Source organism: Chenopodium album, chromosome 18, assembly GCF_948465745.1.
Source record: "Chenopodium album chromosome 18, dcCheAlbu1.1, whole genome shotgun sequence".
Lineage (NCBI taxonomy): Eukaryota > Viridiplantae > Streptophyta > Magnoliopsida > Caryophyllales > Amaranthaceae > Chenopodium > Chenopodium album.
The window spans coordinates 13,457,116-13,480,923 of NC_137851.1; the positions used below are offsets into that span (position 1 = coordinate 13,457,116).

General features: G+C 34.6%; 1 protein-coding gene across 6 annotated transcripts; it reads left to right on the forward strand.

The window, feature by feature from the left end:
* The first annotated feature begins 306 nt into the window (after positions 1 to 306).
* LOC145591535 (inactive poly [ADP-ribose] polymerase RCD1-like) lies at positions 307 to 14,886 on the forward strand. 6 transcript variants are annotated; one of them, XM_081648019.1, is made up of 9 exons: positions 307 to 462; positions 3,216 to 3,366; positions 4,343 to 4,405; positions 4,584 to 5,801; positions 7,765 to 8,006; positions 8,285 to 8,385; positions 11,697 to 11,870; positions 11,955 to 12,050; positions 14,536 to 14,886. In XM_081648019.1, the coding sequence occupies exons 4-9, from the start codon at positions 4,717 to 4,719 to the stop codon at positions 14,590 to 14,592; spliced, it is 1,755 nt and encodes a 584-aa protein (XP_081504145.1). In that variant the 5' UTR covers positions 307 to 462; positions 3,216 to 3,366; positions 4,343 to 4,405; positions 4,584 to 4,716; the 3' UTR covers positions 14,593 to 14,886. The 6 variants fall into 6 exon arrangements, with proteins under 6 accessions (XP_081504145.1, XP_081504147.1, XP_081504149.1 ...); XM_081648021.1 differs by having other exon boundaries at positions 3,216 to 3,340; XM_081648023.1 differs by having other exon boundaries at positions 3,216 to 3,281.
* Positions 14,887 to 23,808: the final 8,922 nt, after the last annotated feature.

Genomic DNA, 23,808 nt, shown 5'->3' on the forward strand with positions numbered 1-23,808 from the left:
ACCAAAAGCAAAATTCCAGAAAACTCCCTCAACCCTGACCTTCCATACTTATCAAAAACCGTATTTTCCCAGTCCTAAGGTCCAAAACAATGCAATAAACCGACCTACTTTCTCTCTCCTCAACCTGTCACATCCCACCCATCACAGACCAATTAAAATCCAATCCTAGAAAAGTCAATCAATACCCAACTTCCTCAATACATCACCGCCTTGTAACCCTACCACAAAATTCTAGCTCGTTTTGCGTTTCCTCCAAGTAATAATAAACAAACGGCGTTTACTGCAACGTTAAGTCTTCAACAATACGCCGACCTACGCCGTTAAAGTCCTATTAAATTCCTTTTTATCTTTCTACTTTCTCTCTCCTCTCTCTTGCGCTGCTTTCTCTCTCCTCTTTTTTGCAGTTTAGGGTGGATAATTCTTAGCGCCGGAACTTTCATCATCAAATTTCATCGATTTTTGGTATGATTCTTCTGCTTTTTGATCGTTATAATTCGCGTTTTTTGTTTGATTTGATTATTTTTTTGTGAATTAGGTTTTATGATTAGGTTTTTTGAATTTTGTGATTTTTGTTTTGATTTTGTTTGTGGTTGTTTTGGTCGTTTTTTTGAGGTGTTGAGTAGTAGATCTAGTATTTTAATTGGTTGTTTTTGATGTTTAATTGTGTTTTTTCTGAGGTTTATTTGATTTTTTGGTATAATTTAGGTTTATGGGTTGACGTTTGAGTTTTGTTAAATTTTGATTGTTGTTTTGAAAAATTATATATGTTGTTTGGTTGATTATTGAATTAACATATATGGAGTATTTGAATTGATGTTTTGATTGGAATGATGACAAGACTTATGTTTGTGTTAGGTAAAACATTCAATATAATTGTGGGATAGATTTTGAGTTTGAAAGATTGAATAATTTCTTATGGAAATGTTTTAGATTTAAGATCCTTTGCTATCTTTAGTTTTCGGCTGTCGAGGTTGATAATTAGATTTGTATATTAGAGGAATAATATCAGGGTTGATGTGTAAGTGCTAAATTTAAAGGTGTAAGTGATGGTGATTTCACTTGGGTAATGTTTTTTGAATCTCGTTACTTGTAAGTACGAGAATGTGAGTTTCTAGTTCATGTATCTTCAGTCTTCACTATAATCTTAATTGAAATTCTAGGAATTTGAATACAGTCAATTGAATGAATAAATGATATTAGTAAAAGCCACATTGTTTCGTATTATAGTTAGTATTAGCTTACTCAGTGGCTTGGTAATAGCAGTTGCTCCATCAGAGTCTTTGAGGGTTCAAAATTATGCTTTATTCTTGGCGGCTGGGTGGATTGGCAATCTTACAAGGCTTATAACAACCCCACTAGTTTTGGGTCAAACTAAGTAATGGTTGTTTGAAATGAAACTAGTATTTACCTCATGAAATGCACGTGTCGATTTTTTTTTTTTTTTTTTTTTTTTTTTTTTTAGTTTTTATAATTATACATTATACTACATTATTTTTATATTTTGCTAAAATGCTATTTAAATTTTAGACATTTATCTAAAATTGTAAATAAATTTAATTAAGTCAAAAAATTTACACAGCATTTTCATTTAATTAAAAAAATCATAGCAAGTTTTACCTACATTGTATAAACTGTAATTATCAATTGGTTAAAAGAAGATGAAGAAATAAAGCAATCAATGAACTGAAAAAGTTATCATGCAACCTTTAAAAAGGATCAATGCAAAAAAATAAAATAAAATTAATGGTTGTCAATGTAAATTGAAAATTTTGAAACATCATAGAGGACAAATTTGAGTTAGTTGAAATTGAGAATTGAGTTGTGAAACTAAATAAATTAATAGAAGTTAGAAGATGTGATTATGTAAATTTTTTTTTTTATAAATAATACATGGATATGCATTGTGGTTATAAAAAATATATTTAAGAATAGAGATTAAAAGAGTTTGGAAGGGACACATGGCTACATGGTAGGATAAGCACTCGTTTTAAAATATTAATATAGATAGATATGGATATAGATTTTAATTTGGATGAAGGTTGAAAGAATCTGTACTTGGGCATAATCTATGTTACCCGGACTCTTTGTTTTACCTCAAGTACCCGTGTCGGACCCTCGACACTCGGACATGGGTATGACATTCGGACACTTCATTTTAGTTCAAAATCATAAAATTTTTCCACAAAGTAGCCGAGTCGGACACTTGGACACATACCCGTGTCGGACATGGGTACCCAAGTCCGAGTAACATAGGGCATAATTAAATAACCCTAATTAGAAATTTGTACTAACCGAATTGTATTAAGTAGGAATCAAGCAAAAAATACTGGTGCCAACAAAGTGGAACATATTGAATATATTCCGTCAGAATTGAGGAGCATGATCAATTAAAGTCTTTTTATCACTTTGGCTGTTCTTTAGATTTTTTGAGTGAAGTATTTGTAACTACTTTTGTAGTTGAACGTCTCCATTGAAGTATTTGGTAGGGAGAGAAATTGGAGGATTTGGGGAAATTTAGTAATCGCGTAGCAGTTGAAAATAGTTTTCCTTTGTTGTTTTCTCAAAGACCTTTAATTGGACAAGTATAGCGATTTTTTATATAAAAATATTCTATTTTACAATGACTATGTATTTGTCTGAATTGTTTGTCGCTACTATATTAGATTTCAAATATATAGGCAAAGGTGGTGGCTTTGTTTCTTGTAAAGTAACATATTTGAAACATTTTGCTCCTTATGATTATAAAATTTATTGTCTGCTGTGCCATCCTGTCCAATTTATATCCTTTTGGTGAGTGATTTGCTGACTTTTTTTACATTAATTTTTTGATTGTCTCAGTTGAACCACTGATTAGATCGAGTAATTATGTTTCTTTCCTGGTTTCAATAAATATTTGCTGTTATTGTGTCTGCAAGTTGTATGCTTAAACTGCCTTGGATTATTCAAAGTGTTTAAGCCTTCAGGGATATTATTATTATTATTATTATTATTATTATTAATTTGTTGTTGTTGTTGGTGGTGGTGGTGGTGGTTGTGTGTATTTTATAAAGTATTTTATTTATTTGATATGTTTATGTGATTAAATAATTTATTTGTTTGATATGTTTTGTATTTGACATGTAAGGTTCATATGACTTTAATTGTTGTGCAATGAAATGTGCTCCTCTTCTACCACCCCTATTTTCTTGTTTTCTAATATGGTTTGAAGTTGACAGGTTATGCTAAGTAGATAATTCACAAGTACATCTGTCAAGTGGCTGGGATATTCCAATGGGACGACAGTAAGATTTGCTGGTGACTGGTAGCAATTGTGAAATATACCTGTCTATATTGTATGAAAGTTAGTGTCATCTCTGTGTAATATAGGTATTGTTGATTTTTAATCCTCTCGCAATTATTATGCTATCTTGACTATGCTAAATTGGGGTTTTCAATACTGCTAGAGTTTGGTTGTGGAAAAATAAGTTTGGAGATCAATTTTCTTGTATGAAGAGAATGGTAGTCTTGTAGTTCTTGTGTGTTATTGGATTAATTGTTTTATAAACCTTTGGTTTGACCCTTTGACCTAGTAGAATTTCAAGGTTATCGGATTTGTGCAATAAATTTCATGGATTAATTTATAAGTCAATAGATTTGGGTTTTTTATGCTACTTTACCCTAATATATATTTTCATCAACTGTCGAATCTTTCATTTTTATTGTTTGAATTCAACTCTTGTATGATATATTTCTGATAATTTGTTCAGAAAGGCAACTTCTATTACTGAATATACTTACTTCGTTTTTTTACTCATAACATCGAGGATTTTACGCTTGCAATGCACGTTTTGCAACTGAAATATCTTAAGTTGTATTTTAGTAAAAATTATAAAAACTCGCTATTATGAAAGTATATTTTATGACAAATCTAATAAGATCCCACATGGCTATGCTTTTTTAAACGTAAAAAAAATTAAAGGAGTGTGTGTAAAATTGCAGAATTCCAATTGTTGCTATTAAAAGAAAAGGAGAAAGTAAGTAGTTTCACTCTCGTGTGCGGCCCCTTTGACATTCTTCCTCCCCCCCCCCCCCCCCCACATAAACTGTGCATAAAAGAAAGGGCCTTTGTTGGATTTTATGAAACACATTAGTCTCCAGTGGAATATTTGAAAGACAGGAGTAGAAAATGTTATTTATCCAGCTTGTTGGGTGTTGAGTAACTTTGATGTTTTACTGTATACTGGGTGCGTGGTCTATTTTTGTGTTTGAACTGAAAAATATTGGAAGGTGTTAATGCCGGTTTATTTTTGCATTACTTTTGCATCATATGTCTTTTCTTCTCTAATCTGTTCATTGTTTTTAGGTACTATATCTTTTTTAAAGGTTTTTTTTCATAATAAATGGAATCCAGTTCAGTTGCTCTCAGGTATGTGCCAAGTGGTCATTATTACTATCGGAAATTTTGCTTTCCTTACCACTCTTTTTGTATGTGGCTTGTGACCCTATTATTTTGCGTAACTTATACTGACTTTTTCTTTTATGCAATTGCTCTACATTTTAATTTTTTGTGCTAAACATAACGTGTGAAAGCCTGCTTCTCACAGGGTTGATCACTTGTATATTATGGCACCTGTGCTGCGTTCTTGATCTGTACATACGAGTCAAAACTGTTTGGCCTTGTTCTAGGTGAATTTTTGGATTTAGGTTTGTTTACAGGGATTGATCCACTATATACCTATGGAAGGAAAATACGCAAAGGTATTGGATAGTAGTCGTAGAGTTGTTGTTGACTTGAAGAGGAAGAGATCTGCTAAGTTTGCTACGTATCTGGCTCGTAATGCCATTCCCCTCTCTACTTTGAAGTCATCTAAGCTTGGAAAGCGAAAGAAACCTGATGTCTGCAAGGCCAAGTGCAGGAGCTGTAAACTTGGTTCTCGTAGATCCTTGCTTCGTTATTACGCAAATTTTATGAAAAGTGGGCTGCCCAAACGTCTGATGTTTTTCCAGAATGGAGAATGGGTTGATCATGATTCCGAAGTTGTTGGCTTGGTTAAAAAAGATTTTGAGTTTAAAAAGGGTGCTGTTGAATTGAAATTCAAGAGTTACCATCTTCTGCTTGATTTTGTGCATATGGTGCAACTCAATTTGAAAACTTCTTTGGAACAGTCCATTGCATGGATTGATGAAAATGGATGCTGTTTCTTTCCGGAAGTTTATGTTGATGTCAATGATCAGCATGGGCTTTTCCAACCAGAGATTCAGAGAGATGGGATACAGGACACCCAAGAGATAAAGCTGCAGATTGAAATAGAAGTAAACGGGGTTGGTGATTCACAATTTATTGAACATTGCGGTGAATCAAGTCCTGTTGTCAAACGTATAAAAGTTGGTCAGAATGCTGAAATTGAGGATAGCTGCGATAAGGTGTCTGATGTGAGGATGAATGAAGATGTTGGAGAAAATCAACATGTTGAGAATAATTTGGATGCTGACGTTGATAAAGTGAAGTTTGATTTGAATTCTGATGCTGTGAAAGAAATGTTTCTAAAGGGCATGGGTTCTACTGGTAGTCCAAATGTTGTAGGAATATGTCCCAACTCAGCTGCTATGTGCCAAGGTCGGTTGGAGCTTTTCTTGAAGCAGGTTGAGATAACGAAAAAGTATCGTGGTAATCCAAATGTTTGCTATGCATGGCTTGCATCTACCAAAGAAGCATCGTCTGGAATTATGACTTACGGACTTGGGCATTATGGATTTCAACAAACCAAGTCCATATATGGCATTGGTGTTCATCTCACAGCTGAAAACTGTGCTGATGCCAGGTTATAATTTATGTCTTCAGTTTTTATAATTTATTGTTTTAAATTATATTAGGCGTACATTCTTGCTTGCATCTAGGCATGTGCACACGTGCGCGCGAGCACACACACACACACACACACACCTCAGTAATTTATATGCTTTTGCTCATACTTGCACCTGTTCACATATTTTTTTAAATGCTTGATCATATACATGTCCCATTACTAGAAAGTTGTGATAGACCATTGGGCCTAGTTATGCATGTTCAACCAGATGTGTTTTTCTGATTGCTAAAGAGAAGTGTTTTTAATGCCAAATGAAGAATGCAAATAATAGGTTTGCTTAGGATGTTATCTTATTTGAATGTCGTTTCTCATGGTTCACTGCCATCTTATGTACAATGAAATTTTCCTTAACTTAAAGCTGGAAATAATCCAGTGTGCATACATGTGTGTGTTTCTGCTGTGTAGTTTGTTTACAATCAGTTTATTTTGAGGGTATGATCTTTGAGGCACAGGGTGATTGCTAGTGCTACTCAATGTTTGCATAAACTTCTGCTGTAGGAGTAAATTATTTCATGCGAATATGGCAGTGAGATGCAGAATAGTCATCTAGGCTAATCTATTGGCAATGGTTTATATGTCTAGCCTCTAGAGCTAGAAAGTGACATCTAGAGGGTCTTGTTTGCCATTTTGGTTCTAGCTCGAGCACCATACAAATCTCATCTGCTATGAATTTGGAATGAGAATAGCAAATTACCTCAAGGATCTTGGTTATACTGTATATCAAGTAGACCTGTGCAAGTTTCTTAAAGTGAGCATCGATCTTCTCTTCGCACCTTTAGGGCTTTCATTGTCATCTTCTGGAAGTAAATTTATATTGCTGATCATGTCTATCATGAACTTCAAAGCTCTGCTTTTACAAGCAATTTGTAGTTGTCTTTGTAGAGTAAGGATCATCTTGAGATTCTTGACTGCAAGATATTATCAGGTTTGCCCGAATTCAAATCTTTCTGACTCTGGTTCTTTGGTTTTTAGGGGATCTGATGTTTTTGAAGACAATGCCTTTTTGACCATATTTGGATCCTTGTATGCATGTTATTTGTCATATGACTAAGGGGTCTAAGGCTAATCCTGGGCTTCTGCACTTTTTCTCCTTTTAGCGCAGTTTATTGTAGATTTTCGGTTGCCAAATTGGATGCCTTCAACTTTGGCAGATACCATTGTTTCTCCATCTGTATGTATATATGGTGGCTGCATCTTTAATTTTGATGCTGATATGTGTCTTGTGTATTTTTACATCAGGTGGTTTGCAGTCTAGGCAAGCATGAATTACGGTCTTGTTTTTTTTACTAGTATAGTAATCTGTAGTATTTATGCCGTGCGTGCACAGGTTGATTTTATTAAAATTAGATTATATAAGTTTACATTCTTAAACTTTGCTACGATGATTTTTAAATTCAGAAATTATTTCTTAAATTGAATTTAAATGTAGATATTAGTTTTTCTTCTTTGAAAAAGTGTGGTGCAAAACTTGCATAATAATATTAATGATTTGAGACTTTAAAAGGGTGTTGTGAATTTGAGCAATAAATTGAAGTCTTAAAATGAAAAAAAGAAAAATTAATGTAATAAATTTTAAATATGACATGTGAAACTAAAGTTTGTTAATCATGATTATCAATCTGATGAGAATTGTGTAACAATAGAAAAGGACGGTTTGGTTTGAGTTTGTTTACAATTGAAAATGAACATGCTTGATAAGTTGACAATAATGCAAATCTACTGTGGCAAGATTATTCTCACCTGTTCCCAGCATGTTTAAGTATATGCATGCTTATCAACAAAGTATTTCGTGCTTCTGCTAAAATTGTTGCATCATGTTCTGATCTCTGCCCAACCCTTGTGATTATTTGGATTGCTGCCAGCCATATATTTTGCAACCAAATGCCAGTGGTTTTTAAAGATAGTGTCTTGTTTACAGTGCAAATTATTGTGATATTGACGAAAATGGAGTGCAACATATGGTTCTTTGTCGTGTCATCATGGGAAATATGGAGGTAGTTCATCCCGGATCCAAGCAATTCCACCCTAGTAGCGAGAGCTTTGACAGTGGAGTTGATGATCCTGAAAATCCACGACATTATATAGTGTGGAGCATGAATATCAATACTCATATATACCCTGAGTATGTTGTTAGTTTCAAGGTCCCTGCTAATAATGAAGGTGATATTTTATGCTTAGATTTTGTATTTTCCATCTCTCTCTCTCTATGAAGTTAGGGTACTAGTCAAATTGCCAATTAATTTATACTCTGATGTTCTCCTCGGGCAAGAGTTTTATGTTTGATATTTTCCATGGTTCAAGCACTATTTAATATATTCGAGGAAAATTTTCGTTGGAATGACATATGATCAATTCATACACATGCCTTCGCACTTTATTTTATTTGTGCACTTGGATTTCTATATTTTTGCTTGAGAACTAGAAAATGAATATTGCAGGTCAACTTTTGAAGAATGATGGCAACCTTGATATTGTAAGTGTCAATACCGGTCATCAAAGCCTTATGAACCAGTGCAAAATGGAGACTGTAGCTGACGTTGTAAGTTTGCTGATCTTCTGTGACCTGTACAGTAATCGCCACCATCATTTTTTCTGATTAGACATTTTTTATCTGCATATTATGTGTGCTTTAAAATATCTTATGCGTATTTTAGTGTGATGCTGTAGCTGACATTATAAGTTTGCTGATCTTCTGTGACCTGTACAGTTTAATTGCTACAGTTATTTTCTGATTAGACAATTTTTTAGCTGCATATAATGTGTGCTTTAAAATACCTTATGCAGACTTTAGGTTATGCAAGAAAAATATAGTTGGTTGTAGAGAAATTTCATAAAGTGGAATGGAATACATGCATATTTGTTCTTATTTCATTTGTTTTTTGTTTGTGCATAAGTTGATTGTTTAAAGTGATTATAACAAAACTCTATCTAGCATTGCGATTTTGCAAAGATGGGTGATCTAGAGGTTTCATTCGTTGCTGAGAAAGAGTACTGTTCAGGTCTTGTTATTCTGTAATTGGTATACAGATCTGCAAAATAGTAGATTGGTAATGGTATTAATATGTGCAATACCGTTGAACTTCTGCCTGCTGCATTTATGATGCCCACCAATCTACTAATTCACTAATCTGCTTACCAATTTCACAATCACAAAAGCCATACAAAGAAGAAAGAATAGTCTAATCTTCTGATATACCACAACAACCATGGATAAAGCACAATTCAACTAATCACTTATGGAAGACAACCCTTCAAATTATCCAAAAAAAAAAAAAAAAAAAAAAAAAAAAACCAAAAGCTTGCTAATGAATTCTGACATCCCAAAAAAAAAAAAGAACAAAGCTTAATAATGAATTCTGACATCCACAATCTTCCTTTACTAAACTTCAGCCTATTTCCCACAAGCCTTGAAACTGATTCCATATTTTCATAATTATACCATTAAATTTCTACTTGCTTCATCTGATCCCACCAATCTACCTTTTCACTAATCTGTATCAATATCACAATCACACAAGGGATAGACAAAACATTCTAATATTCTGATTCACCATAACAATCTTGGGTAGATCTCAATTCAACTTAGCACTTGTGGGAAGAAAACCCATCAGATCATCCAGAAAAACAGAAAGCTGAGTGAATTCTGACATCCACAATCATCCATTGCTGAACTTTGACCCAATTCCCACAAATGGCCTTTAATTTGATTCCATATTTCGCATATCTTGAGATGTCGTTAGATTAAAAATAATGCGAACTATCTTAAAATAAAATTGTGAGAGCTATTTTCATTACAGAATTTAAGAAATTTAATGCTTAACAAATGCATACAAAAGGTCTTGGGTTTAAAAGGTGATAATTTTTAAAATCAGCAATTATTTGCTTAAGTACACTTGAATTAACAAAACCTCAATATAAGGCTAATACATATGATATAGGCTAATATAATTATTATAAGCTTCAATGAAATGCAAAAATAATATGGCACTATTTCAAAAATTATGTGGGATAAATAGAGTCAGTTTTAAAACAGTTTTAACAGTAAAGACCAGACTCTTCTACACAAATATCCTCCTGATTACCAAACCAATTGACATTGACATGCCAATTAACAAAGAATTATGCAATTCCATTGCCTAAATTGAAAAGCGTTTGCCAGTAAGCAGACTGGACTCCTGGACAAACATCCTTTTGATTTCTAAAACTAAATTTGCAATAGCAACATGACAGAAGACAAAGAAGCCTGCATTTCTATTGCCTGACAAAAGTCAAACTGCAAGCATTTGGATTTAAGATAAAAATTAATAATAATAACAGGGGGTGGCGGAAAATTAACCCTTCAGGCTACAGATATAATTCAGAAAAGTAGAAAGCTGGCTACTGAATCCTGAGGACGTCAATCATCCCTTGCTGACCTACTTGGAATCCCTTGACTGGAATTTGAGAACCAGACTTGGAACCGTCATGCACTGGTTCTAGTTTTGAGTACTCGGTTATATGTGTAATTTTTAAATAATTGTTAAATATAAATACAAATTCTAATACATTTCATTCCGGAAACATTCTACTCCCTCCGTTTTTATATTTGCATCACTTTTTTTCTACGTTACTTGGACTCGAGTACCCATGTCTGACACGGGTATGTGTCCAAGTGTCTGACTCGGCTATTTTGTGAAAAAATTCTATGATTTTGAACTAAAATGAAGTGTCCAAGTGTCATGCCCACGTCCGAGTATCGAGGGTTTGACACGGGTAATTGAGGTAAAATAAAGAGTAATAAAGAGTATGAGTAACATAACTTTTTTTAATAGGTTTTTTTTTATTTATTTTTTTATTTTTTATTTTTTTTATTTTTTTTATTTTTAAATGCATCACTTCTATATTTGTAACTTTATACTATATTTTATCATTTCTCTCTATTACTTTAAACCCTACTCAAATTATTTTATCATTTCTCTCTTCCATGATCCCGGCTTAAATAATAAAAATATCTATTTTCTTTCACATATTTCTTTTTTATGGTCCCTATCTTACTTTTACTATAATAATTTATTCACCTACTCACAATATTATATTATTCTCCTAAAACTTCGTGCATTCCCAAGTGATGCAAATAAAGGAAACAGAGGGAGTACTATTTTTTTTATTTGCTCTTTTTTTTTTGTCCACACAACTACATTTCAAATTATTTCTCTTTGTGGTCCTAACTCATTTATTTATTTTTATTTTTTTTTTCTAATCTCACATCCTAATATTTTTTATTTTTTTTTATTTTTTATTTTTTAACTACTTACCATATACTTCCTCTATTTTTTTTTACAGTTGTAACACTTCTCTTTTTACGCTTGTCGATACATGTTTTTAATCGTTAATATCTTTAATTCCTGACATGTAAAAATTATACGCATTGATATTAAAATTGTATAAGTTGAGACGAATTTAACAAGATCCCACATGATTATATTTTTAATTTAAGTATAAACCGTCAAAGTGAAATACATGAATAGTGTAAAAGTCAAAGTGTTGTAACTATTAAAAAACGGAGGAAGTATCTCTCTTGAAATTCTATGTAGTAGCTAGTGTGCCAAAAAAAAAGGGAGTATTTTTTTAATCTGTTTGACCTAATATAAAAGCCAAAAAGCCTATCAAAAAGCCATTTTCCAAAACACCAACTGTGACATCTCATACGTTCAATGGTTATAGAACAATTTAGTGAGCTTCTTTTGGTTGAAGTTTTTGCACATTGTATTAATATTGAGCTTATTGATTATGGTTTGTGTAGATTGAGTTTTCACAATAGTAATCAACAATGTGTGTCCCTTAAATAAATCTATTACCATACATTTTCAGGCAAATGATCATGTGTCAAATTTGACAAGTGATGGAAGTAAAGAAAGAAGTGGAAGTGTGAGTTCATTTCCTAAATCCCCTTGGATGCCGTTTCCGATGTTATTTGAAGCAATTTCAAAGCAAGTTCCGCGAAATAAAATGAAGTTGTTGCTTGCATATTATGAGCTATTCAGGGTATGGATTGTCTTGGTCACCCTTTTCAATCTCTATGTTTGTATTTTGTTAGTTTTTTTCCTCAAATCTTTTGTGTTGTATCAGAACAAGATAATTTCTCGAGAGGATTTTGTAAAGGAGTTGAGACTAATTGTTGGAGATACGTTGTTGAGGTCTACGATTAGCGAACTCAGCTTCAAGGTAATTATTGGTTTTTTTTCTTTCCTTTTCTTTTATCTTCATTTTTTTTTTCTTTTTGTGCATGTCTTTAGTGAAGTCTTAGGCATCAGCAGCTGCTGTTATCAGGATATGTTTGTTTCATGGATAAATATATAGATATGCCTGTTCAGTCTATTATCATTATTTGTTATTATTCTTGATTTCTCTGAGGTGATATTATCATTGTGTATCAGTTAGTGTCCAAGTATGGGAAACACTTTTGCACCTCTATGCATGTGCATCTGAAACTTAATGTCCAATTTTAAGTTCAACTCTTGGCCCCAGTGTATAAAATATATACATGCTCTTCTGATTACCCATGTTGGGAATTCTATTGTCCTATATTGTGATCCTGTTTTTGTATCAAATTTCTTAAACAATTCTTTGTTTAAATCATTCATGAAATATGTTCTTGTTGTGAGTCTTGTGATAAAAAATAATTATTTTTTTTGAATTCCACATGACGATCCCTTAGAACTTGTTTTACTGTTCATGATGGAAAATTCTTCTTATTATTTGCCAGCAGTTGTCTACTGAATTATATTGGCTCTGAAGTATTCCCATCATTTTTTTGAATTTATGTTTATTATTTATTATAAAGATGCTGACATTCTCATCATTTTCTTGAACTTTTGTTTATTAAGATGCTGACATTGTAAATTTGGAATACTAACTGACCTGTTTGGATTAAGTGATGATGATGTATTGATTGTGGAAATATATTGGAGTGATTTTAAATCAAACTCCATGACAATGATTCAACTCTTTGCAACAATTGTACGTGATGAATATAGATATAAATCAATTCAACAAACAAGACTTCTTTTTGTTGTATTTGGCCTTCTTGATGTGTCTGATCGTTTGTGGCCGCACTGCTGCAGACCCAATATCCTATCATTTTCATATCAACCTTATTCCAGGATTTGATCATGTACTGATCTAGCTCACCTGAACTCCCTTGCTTTAGTGGATTTTTAGTATCTGTGCTTTTTTTGTTGACAGTCCTTAGATTTATTCTGTTGATAAGCTGCACTTGTTTTGCTCCCTTGTTTCCCAGCCTTCTCCTCTATCCAGTATTTTTCCTTTATTCCTTTTCGAATGTCTTTTCTTGTTCTACTCAGAAGTCTCAAATCTTTAGCTTTCATATTATTCCAAAGTGCTTTATTCTTGGTGAGTAGTACCCATTTGTTTCACCAAGGGAAAGGGAATGGGAGTTAAAGGAGTAGAATCTCATATCTTTTTATTCATCAATATGTTTTACCATCATTTATGTCTTTTAATTTCTAGTATGTCCTTCCTTAATTTAACTACCAAACTCAATTTCTACCATAGCAAAAGTTATTCCTATCTCAGTATTGCCTTTAGATTTGAAATTCCTGGTAATTCTATAGGTTGGGTTTCAAAATTTGTGTTTTGGAACCTTGAATGGTCAAATTCAACCACCTAATGGTTGATGCTTGCTTTTGTTTATTTTATGTTACTGTGTCCAGGCATCTACTCTTTTTATCTGGTGGAATATGACATTGTGATGATGCATAGGGGTAGTATCAGGTAATGGTGGAAGAATTAGATCTATTTATGTTTGGGGATTTGGAGTGGAGCAATAAATACAGGGGTTTTTGTGTAGGTGGTTAGGGAAATGGAATTTTATGTTGCAGTTTAACAGATCCTGGGGTTGTAATTATTTTTCATTCTGTTGAAAATCGTTTTTCGATTGAGGAGTGTTGAGGGTTTTACGATTGATCGAGGGTTGAGGTTTAAGGTTTTTGCAGGGGCTTAATGGAGGGGAGGTTGTGCCCCCATTATGCAGGGGTAAGGAAATGAAAGAATTTGTGTCTGCTTTGATTGCGATGCTACGTGGTCAGAGGATTCGGAATTTAGATTGGCTAATGGAGACCGTTCATTCGTCAGCAGTTTGCTTCTGGTGTTTTTAGTTAGCAATGGTGTCTGGTGTGGGGTTGGTCTTTTAAGGTGAGGGTGTCAATTCCCCTCTTGTTGGGGAGTAAGTAGTGATATCGACAAAAGCTGTCAAATGGGATTCATGTAAAACTGGGTGAACAGTAAGAAACGGAAAGAGGATTATTTCCTTTGCCTCCCCTGAAAACCAAATCCAAACTTGTGTTGGGATGCTCATTTTGGATAAGCTTTAATAAACAGTCTGCATGGTGACACGATCATTCTGTTCATATTTCTGGAAAGATGGCTGTTGTGGTCTGATTTTGGTTGCCCAACCATTCTTTTTCAGTTTTCTTTTCTGGAAAACGTTTCTCCCTCATGGGGTTCCATGTTTTTGGTGTTTACTGCAGTGTCGTACTGTGAATGGTGTTCCTCTCTACCGAGTATTTTGATAGCTGGGTGCATCTGCTGGTTCGTTGAGCAGGATGAAGCCCTCAGGAATATCTTCGAAGTGATTTTGGTTTGTCTGATTTTTTATTTTTAGTTAGCTAATTTACATGGTTTTATGCAGGCGCCCCCAACCAATGACAACATGATGGCAGTGACAAACCAACAAGTAGGAAGTTAAAAGGTAGCTTGTTTAGTGGCCCTAGTCCAAGTTCTATAAATTTGTGGTTACTTCGGCAAGGTGGCAATGCGTCGACATGAAGTTTGTGTATATGAAATACTTGTTCTGGGTCGTCAAGTTTTCAGGTTTATTTAGCTTGCTTTGTGGATTTTTTTTTTTTTTTTTTTCATTTTTATTTTTTGTAGTTATACATATTTCATAAGTCATACTTAAACTTTGGTTTGGAGTTAACCCTATGGAACAAGTTTGTGGACCTGTATTTTGTTTGAAATAATTTGATTTACATTTCTGGAACTCTTACCTGTTTGTAGGTTTTAAAGTTTCGTATCCCGCTTATTTGGTTTAGGCTTAGTTTGTTTTAAGCTGTTTGGGAAAATGATTCTCCGTTGAAAATAATTTCCAAGAGAAAATACAATTGTAAAAATACTTTTTTCTTTGTTTTCTTACAAGAAAATTTACTCTGTATATGGGAAGGCGAAAATATGGGAGAAAAATGTGGCATACTTTCTTTGTAGAAGGAAAACATTTTGTACGAGCACGCCCAGGTTGATCTCGCAGATAAACCCGGGACGTTTATCAAGGGTCAATTTCGTCAAATTGGCTAGCGAAAATGGGGTATATCTGTAATTTAATATAGACCGAGAATCTTTCCTTTTGACTTCTTACAAACGATGTTACCCAAAAGTGAGTTAACCATGGTTAACTGGAGTTACCTCCCATGGACACAACCACCTTCGTCGCGATTGGTGATACCGGGCGGTTGGCCGAATATTATGACACCCTAGTGGCAAAATATGTAAAGTAGGGTCATATTAACTCTTTAGGGGAAGGTATGACAAAGAGGGTGGTGGTTAATAGCCGTTATCGTGGTCGTCGTTAGTGATTGTGACTTGTGAGGTGGGTTGAATATGGTAGCAGTGGTGGGTAGATTCGGTAGCAGCGGTGGGTAGATCTGGTAGCAGTGGTGGGGTTGATCTAAAGGAAGAAGAAGACTAGGTTTGTAGAGAGAGAAGGAAGTGTAGTACTGTTTTTGGGGTTGATTATGGTGAATGGTGAAGATCAAAGCCAAAGTTCAAGATTCAGAGCAACCAAAAAATGAAAAAGCTCTAGGAGTTGAAGGAAGCATCGAATAAAAGACAAAAGTACCTTAACTCTAGTCGAGCAAGTTGAGCTAACTCTTAACAAACCTCGCAAACTCGTGTGATGTTTCGGTTGTTTACTTTTCACGTGGGTTTTCAGAAAAAATTGCACGACTCAATTGCTCTCAATTTTTTATTGTTTGTTTTCGCTTCCCAATGGCATTTTATTATAAGAATGCCACTTATAAATAAAAAATATTTATCAAGGGGATCAACTTGTATTTCCTCTCTCTACTCTTTGGAGAAATATTTTCCACCTTTGGAAAAATTGTTTTTATCTCTTTAATAATAATCAAACAATGGAAACTTTTGCGTCAAAACAAATGGAGCATTAATGGTTAAAAGCATCTGAAGCAAAATATGGAGTACAACTGTAGAAGCTGAAGTCGGTTAAACAAATTGAATTTTCGTTGAAGTAATCAATTAAGGCTTATTTCATATTATAATGAAACTGGTTAAAATGCATTGATGTGATTTGATTGTACGCCTCTCCCAAATTAATTCATTTTAAGGAGTTTTTAAAATCATGCGAATCAGTTGACACCTTATAACTAAGGTACTTTTGATTATCCTTGCTATAAAAGTGAATTTTGTCAATGTTTTTATTGTTTTAATAGTGTTAGGGCCAAACTGGGTTACCTTGTTTCATTATGTGTAGCTTAGCTTGAATTTAAGTTTAGGGTTGTAGGATCCTGGTGAAACTTAAAAGCCAGCTGCGTTTTTTATTTAGCATTTTTCCATCATCAAATTCTTAACCCTACTTCTAATCATGCATTAAATTGGTATTATTTTGCAATTTTCCATCATTAAGTTCATAACCCTACCTCTAATCATGCATTAAATTGGTATCAATAGCCTGAGTTTGTAAGCTTGTATTCACTGGGTTTGGCAGAAATCACTTTGCACTGCTACCATTGAGATGTGATGAAGCTTGCTTATTTTTTTTTACTTTTATTATTTCTTGGGTTAGTTTAATTATATTATATACTCCGTACTATTTATGTGATGTTTTTGGATTCCCAAGTAAAGAAAAAAAAGTTGAGAATTTCGTCAAATCTCTGCTTACGGGTGGCGCCTTTTAAAATTTCGAGTTTTGATTGATATTTTTGTAGGTAAAAATTAGATTTTTTTTTTTTTTTGCCACCAACTTTATAATTTTGTTGCTTTATTGAATTAATTCACTACACTAAGGATCTAAAGGGGGAATATTTTCACGTGTTAATATTTTGATATTGAATTAGGAGTTGATTTTTTTTTTTTTAAAATTATTATTATTATTATTTTTTTAATGTATATTCAGGTACACTGTTTACGTAACTAACTCAAGGTTTGTTTTTTACTCTTTATTTGTTGTTAAATAAAAAAAATCATCAAAATGAGAATAAAATACTTATGGGAGCACCGTGCACTTAAGTATATATGACAATCTCTTATTAGGAGTTTGGGACGATTGGTGTGTCTTATTCGAATTACTACTTGAAATGGTTTAGGCTTTCTTTTTATTAGTTATGGTAGAAAGCTGCTTAATAGCTTGTTTTATATTAATAAAGAAGAAGATCCGGTTTCTTTATATACAATGATGGTGGCATTTTTTAATGTGAGTTGAATGAAGAAATCGAGACAAGGTTGAATCTTTGTATACTCAATGGTTGGAGAAGGAAGATTCATTATTGACCTGCCTATGGGAATTATGAGAAAATTTCACCAACAAAGATCACGATTTGAACTTGTTGGAACTTAGTTTTTATGTGGTTGTTAGTCTTGCCTTTAGGTTGTATTGCTGTTTTCTTTAAATGAGCTTTTTGTAAAAAAAAATATTGTTGGAACTTTCAGAATTTATATGTGATGATGGGGATGTTGAAGACGTTTTAGAAGGGGTTCGTCAGATTGCGAAGGACAATAACTACAATGGATTTGATGAGCAAAAAGCCTATAAGGTTGCAAAGCTAATTTAACTAGATATGTTTCATTATTGTTTGAGAATATGTGCCAAGAGATCACGAGAAAGATAAACCATGAATTAATACTTTGAGTGAGTTGAAGATGCAATTAAGAAAATAGTTTTGACTTTATCATCTTTGACAAGAATTTTAGTGTGTAATAAATTCACTAAATTGTTTGAAAAATTATGCATGCTTTTGTGATTTGTTGGAAAAAAAGTAAATTAAGATTGGACAATAGTCATAATACATGAAGGGGTTGATATCATTGATTTCTTATAAGGTAGAAACATCAAATTATGTATTCTATGATGACGTAAGGTTGGCGGAATTACTTTAGAAGGCTAGAAGCTGGATAATTGGGAAACTTCTTACGTCAAAGAGAGTAAAATATTATTCTTTACTAATGTTATCTCATGGAGTCATGGATGGTTGGTCAATACAGTCAAAGTATAAACCACATATCAATTAATAAAATAATAATAATTATAATTATAAAAAAAATAAAAATAAAATAAAATAAAATTATACTCGTATTAATTTATACATTATATTCGTATTTATGTATATGTTTTACTATGTAAAGCTTGGTGGAGTTGGTGGGTAACTCACCTTGTAACTTTGAGGTCACAAGTTCGAGCCCCACCAACTACAAAATGCTTGGGAGTAGAGGGATTTTACCTCCCCCATCTACTCTCAAGCGATAGCCTGCGGAGCTAAGCTGGTTAAACCTGTGAGAGGTGCTGACTCAGTAGAGTCCTACATCTTAACCAAAAAAAAAAAATACTCATATTAATTTATAAATCCCAACTTTGAGCGATTTATTTTTATAAGTCACCTTTGAGAGGTGCTGTGGTTTCGTCGGTGTGGGGAGGGAGGGGGTGCAGTTTTGAGGGTTTAATTGTGGGTGGGGGGTTTTTAACGGGAGGGTTTTTGGAGGTTTTCCAGGGTGGGGACGGGAAAGGAGGGGATTTCGGCGAGGGGAGGGGGGCTGGCCGACGTCTTTCCGGCGCGGGGGAGGGGGTTTCGAGGGTAGGGGAAGTTTTCCGGCGAGGGATGGGGTGGGGGTGGGGGGGCCTGCAGGATTTTATTATTTTTTTGTTTTTTTTAATTAGATTTTTTTTAAAAAAAAACAATTACTTTTTTTTGGGCCACTTAAACAGTGACAAGTGGCAATTTTTTTTTCAAAAAAGAGTTAACCTATTCTTCAGGTCACCAGTCATTTGGAACCTTTAAAAGTAAATGGGTATGAAAGTTGGAATTTTTCTATAATAACGCAAAGTTGGGACTTCTAAAAATAAATTGCTCAAAGTTGGGATTTATAAATCTAATTTTTCCTACATTCAAAGAAACTCAAGAATGAAACAACAAGTTAATTGAAATAAAAACCTTATTTAACACCAAATCACCGAGAAAAAAAAATTGCACCAAGAAACAAATTACCAGGGCATCTAAAACGTATACATTTTTGTTCCAAAAAAAAAAAAAATCACAAACACGATCACACATTAATTCTAATCTATTAACTATTACTAAAACAAAATATGCTCACGTCACCACTGCTCACGTGTCGCTCTCTTAATAACAATTTTCCCGCTTAAATGCAATGATGCAATGATGATGTCATTTTTTTTTTGAAGAACTATCATATTTTCCATTTTTGAAATTTAAATAGGAAAAATGGAAAATAATAATCCCACCTTAATCTTTTCTGCTCAAACCATTTCCACCTTTTCGAAATCTGGAAGCAAGCCACCTTATACCCCCATCTTCTTATAAGAAGCCTTTTAACTGGTAACCTACACAACTGGTTAACCTTTTCCATTTCCCTCCATCTTTCTCACTTAACCCTTTCTTCTTCAACTGATTTTCATGGAAGGAACAAACTAAAGGAGAAAAAAAATAGTAGAAAAATTAATATTTTTGTAGGGGAAATCAAACATCAAGTCTCGGATTCTGTCGAAGGTTGAAGCATTTGCAAGCAATTGCGGGTTAAGTGCGATTTGTAGGAGACAACATTTTAAGGTAAAATTGGGAACCCTAACTTGCTTAATTTCGTTTAATTGAGTTAATTTGTGTATGTTTTAGTATAATTGCTTGTATATGATGAACTGTACTGAATTAATTGATGAATTGTATATGCAGATTGTCCCAATTTGTAATGAACCCTACTTTGTGAAAAAACCCCTTTTTTTTTATTTCAGATTGTTATGGACTGTGTTAGCCTGAAATTTTATCATGGTGGTGTATTTAAGAAAGGAAAAATTGGTTTCTGGGAGTATATGGGAGGGATGTATAGGACTTTTGCTGTTGACCCTGATGAATTATGTTGGTTCCACTTAAAAGAGTTAATTGCTAAATGTGGTGCTTACAGTGATGATGTCAAGGTGTATTATTTAATCCCTGGCCTTGATTATGAATCTGGACTGAGAAGTGTGTATGATGATAATGAAGTGAGAACAATGGGTGAGTTAGTTTTGGGTAGTAGAAGCCTTGACTTATATGTAGTGCATGATCGTAAGGAGCTAGACCTTTTGAAGTCCTAAACTGGATCCAATGGATCTGCCTAACCCATGAACAACCCAATTCATGCCAAACCAAAAAATTGACTCCAAGAAGGTCAAATAGGTTTACCATGGAATCTTGTGGGGTGTCAGACAACATGTTTCAACTAACACAAAGCACAAAAAATTCAAACCCCACAGAAAAGAAAAAGATAAAACCAACCTCTAAGGTAAAGAAATCTTGCCTTGATCCTGTAATCTGGTCACTTCAACCCCTTTTATCCTAGAAAACCCTGCTGAAACACAAACACCCCATATTGCTCCAGCTACCGCTTCATACCCTCAGGATAATTTTATAAGATCTAGGGTTCCTGATGATTTTGATTGGAAAGATCCCAGACCTAATAGCCCCATCCCATTAGACACCTTATTATATAATGCAAACCTCAGTGGGGATGATTGAGACAGTTAGGATTATGAGAAGCATAATTTGAGTGGTGAGCAAAGTGATCCAGATTATGTATTAGCTCATGACATAGACTACAATGATTATGAAACTGAAGAGGATGATTGGCTAGCTGACTACCAGATTTATGAAGCTAGCTTTAGGCCTGATGGTGAACTAATTGCTGCAGAGGATCTGGATGAATTGAGGGAGCTTGAGGTCTTAGATCTAGATAGAAGTGATGATGAACATAAAGAAGCTAGAGATTTAATTAAGGGATTTAACTGCAATGTTATTGAGCTAGCATATAAATTACAAGTAGAGGCAGCTGAGGGATTGCTACCGCACAAAGGGGAGAAGGGTCTGGTGTGAGGTAACAAGTGAGTCAAGATGGGAATGTTATTTCTGAATATGAAGATTCAGAGGATGAGGTGCACACACCCACTCCAACTGATGAAGATGAGACTGTAGAAGAAAGAAGAGCCAAAAGAGGGTTGCTAGTTGGGAGGGACACAGATTATTCAAAGTTTGAGTGGAAAGTGGGACAGAGATTTACTTCTTGGAAAGAATTTAAGCAAGCTGTGGCAAATTTTGCTATACTTCAAGGTAGGAACTTATGTGTTGTGGCTGCAAATAGAAGAAGGCAGAAGAGGATCGGGGTGAAATGTAGTCAGGGGTGTCCATTTTGGTTATATGCATCTTGGGATTCAAAGAGAGGCTCTTTTGTAGTGAAGAGAGTGGTGAATGAGCATACATGTGTTAGGAATATGGAGAAGAATATTTAGCTTAAGTCCACTTGGTTGGCTGATTAACTTTTAGATGTTTTCAAGGCAAGACCTCATTGGCCTGCTAAGGAAATAATAGAAATTGTTAAGAGAGCATACAGGGTAATAGTGAAGAAGGATTTTGCATACAAAGTGAAGTATTATGCTCACAGGAACCTCCATGAGTCCATGAGGGATCCTTATGGGAATTTGGGGAGATATCTTGAAGCACTGAAGAAGGCTTCCCCAAATACTGATGTGGATTTGGTGAGTTACAAGAATAACAACAAGGGCCCCTTAGTTTTCAAAAGACCGTATGTCTGCTTTGATGGTCTAAGACAAGGATGGATGCAAGGGTGTAAGAAGGTCATCTGTGTGGATGCATGCTTCTTAAAGACCTTTCTTGGGGCCAACTGATGTCTGTAGTGGGGAGGGATGACAATGACCAAATATACTCCATTGTATGGGCTGTGGTAGAAGGGGAAAATAATGGTTCATGGGAGGGGTTTCTTACAAATCTGCAAAAAAGCTTAAATCTTGCTGATGGTGCTTGATGTGTTATTGTATCATATGAATATCAGGTATACCTCCCTATTTTTGCTTCATTTGGATCTTATTTGTTTATGTTGCCTTTATTTATATTTTTTCATTTCTGTGTTGGTTGAACATAGTCCATTCTAAGAGGAGTGTCAGAGGTACTCCCTAGGGCTGAACATAGGCACTGTGCTAGGCACATATTTGCACTATGGCATAAGAATTTCAAGGGGGATGAGTACAAGATGATGTTCTGGAACTGTGCAAAGTCATACAGTGAGGTAGACTATAATGAAGCCTTGGAGAAGTTAGGAAAAACAAACCCACTTGCTGCTGAAGCTCTTAAGTCATACAACCCATCTGTGTTCTGTAGAGCATTCCTGAAGACAGAATTGAAGGTGGATGTGATTACAAGCAATATGGCAGAGACTTTTAATGGATATATCATCAATGCAACGACAAAACACTTGATTTACATGTTGGAGGACATTAGGGCAGCCTTGATAAAGAGGCTTGTTACAAAGAGAGATGAAATGATGAAATGGAAGAGTGATGTGTGTCCTAGAATAGCAAAGAAGTTGTTACGTGATGTAATTCCATCTACTTCTACTGTATTTCAAGTTAATTATCATTTGGACACAGTTGATCTGAGTGCAAGGACTTGCACTTGTAGAAAGTGGGATATAACTGGGATTCCTTGCTGTCATGATATTGTTGCAATGTTTTTTTCACACAAAAATGCTGAAGGCTTTGTTCATCCATCATACAAGACAGAAGCATACACTAAGGCTTACTCAAACTCAATCCCACCAATTGATGGTGAAAGGCATTGGCCAAGAGTTCAATTTGATCTTGATCCACCACCCATCAAAGTGGGGCCAGGAAGACCAAGAAAAAACAGGAGAAAGGATCCATTTGAAGATCCAAAAAATCCAAGAAGGATAAGTAAGCATGGGATGGAAATGACATGCAACTTATGCAAAGAAAAGAGTCATAATAAAAGGGGGTGCCCCAACCCTACACCTGCTACAGTTCAAGCACAAGAGCCACCAGCAAAGAAACCAAGGGGCAGGCAAAAGAAGACCCCTATGACTGACCAACAACCACAACTACAATCCACTGCCCATCACACAGCAACTGCAGAACCATCAAGATTAGGGAGAGGGGGTAGAGTTATCAGCAAGGGTGGTGCAAGTAGGGGAGCAAGGGGAGGATCCAGTGAAGGAAGAGTCCATGGAAGGAATGGGGAAGGAACTGGAAGGAAAGTGGTGGAAGGGGTGGACAGACTACTGTAAGGAGAGGAAGAGGTAGTGGCAGGGGATCTAGGGGTGGCAGAATAGCTCCACCTCAAGGGTTTGGTGTTTTGGTCACACCTGATGGAACATCTATGACACATGTAAGTTCTCCAAATTTTTTTTTAATTTGTAGGACTGTGATTTTTTTGGGTAAGGAATACCTCATTTCAAGGTTATATGACACTAACATCCAGTTAATTTTTTTTTGGTAATGCAGGCACCAGGAACCAGTGCACCTCAAGATGTTTGTGCATACACAAACACCTACTCTTTCAACTTCAGTCAAGGATCAACTTCAGGAAATGTTGGCCAGCACTAGATTAGGATTCTGATTGTAGCTTAAATTAGTTAAATGTAGTCTTAGACTTTAATTTTGAGGATTCTGATTGTGGTTATATTAGTTAAATGTTGCCTTAGACTTTAATTTTGAGGAATCTGATTGTGGTTATATTATTGTACTCTGAATTATGTAGTTGTGACTAAGATCACAGAAACTTTAATTTTTGTGTGTAGCAGATAATTTCAACTATGTCATGTTTAATTGAAAAGGAGTTGTACTCCATTCAGCTATAAACTTGTGTTCCTCTCTGATTAG

Bases quoted from the DNA above. Each gene is read 5' to 3' on its own strand.
- LOC145591535 (XM_081648019.1), top strand. From the start codon at position 4,717: ATGGAAGGAAAATACGCAAAGGTATTGGATAGTAGTCGTAGAGTTGTT. The intron at 8,386-11,696 runs GTAAGTTTGCTG...ATACATTTTCAG, and splicing joins TGGAGACTGTAGCTGACGTT to GCAAATGATCATGTGTCAAA. The intron at 12,051-14,535 runs GTAATTATTGGT...GGTTTTATGCAG, and splicing joins TTAGCGAACTCAGCTTCAAG to GCGCCCCCAACCAATGACAA.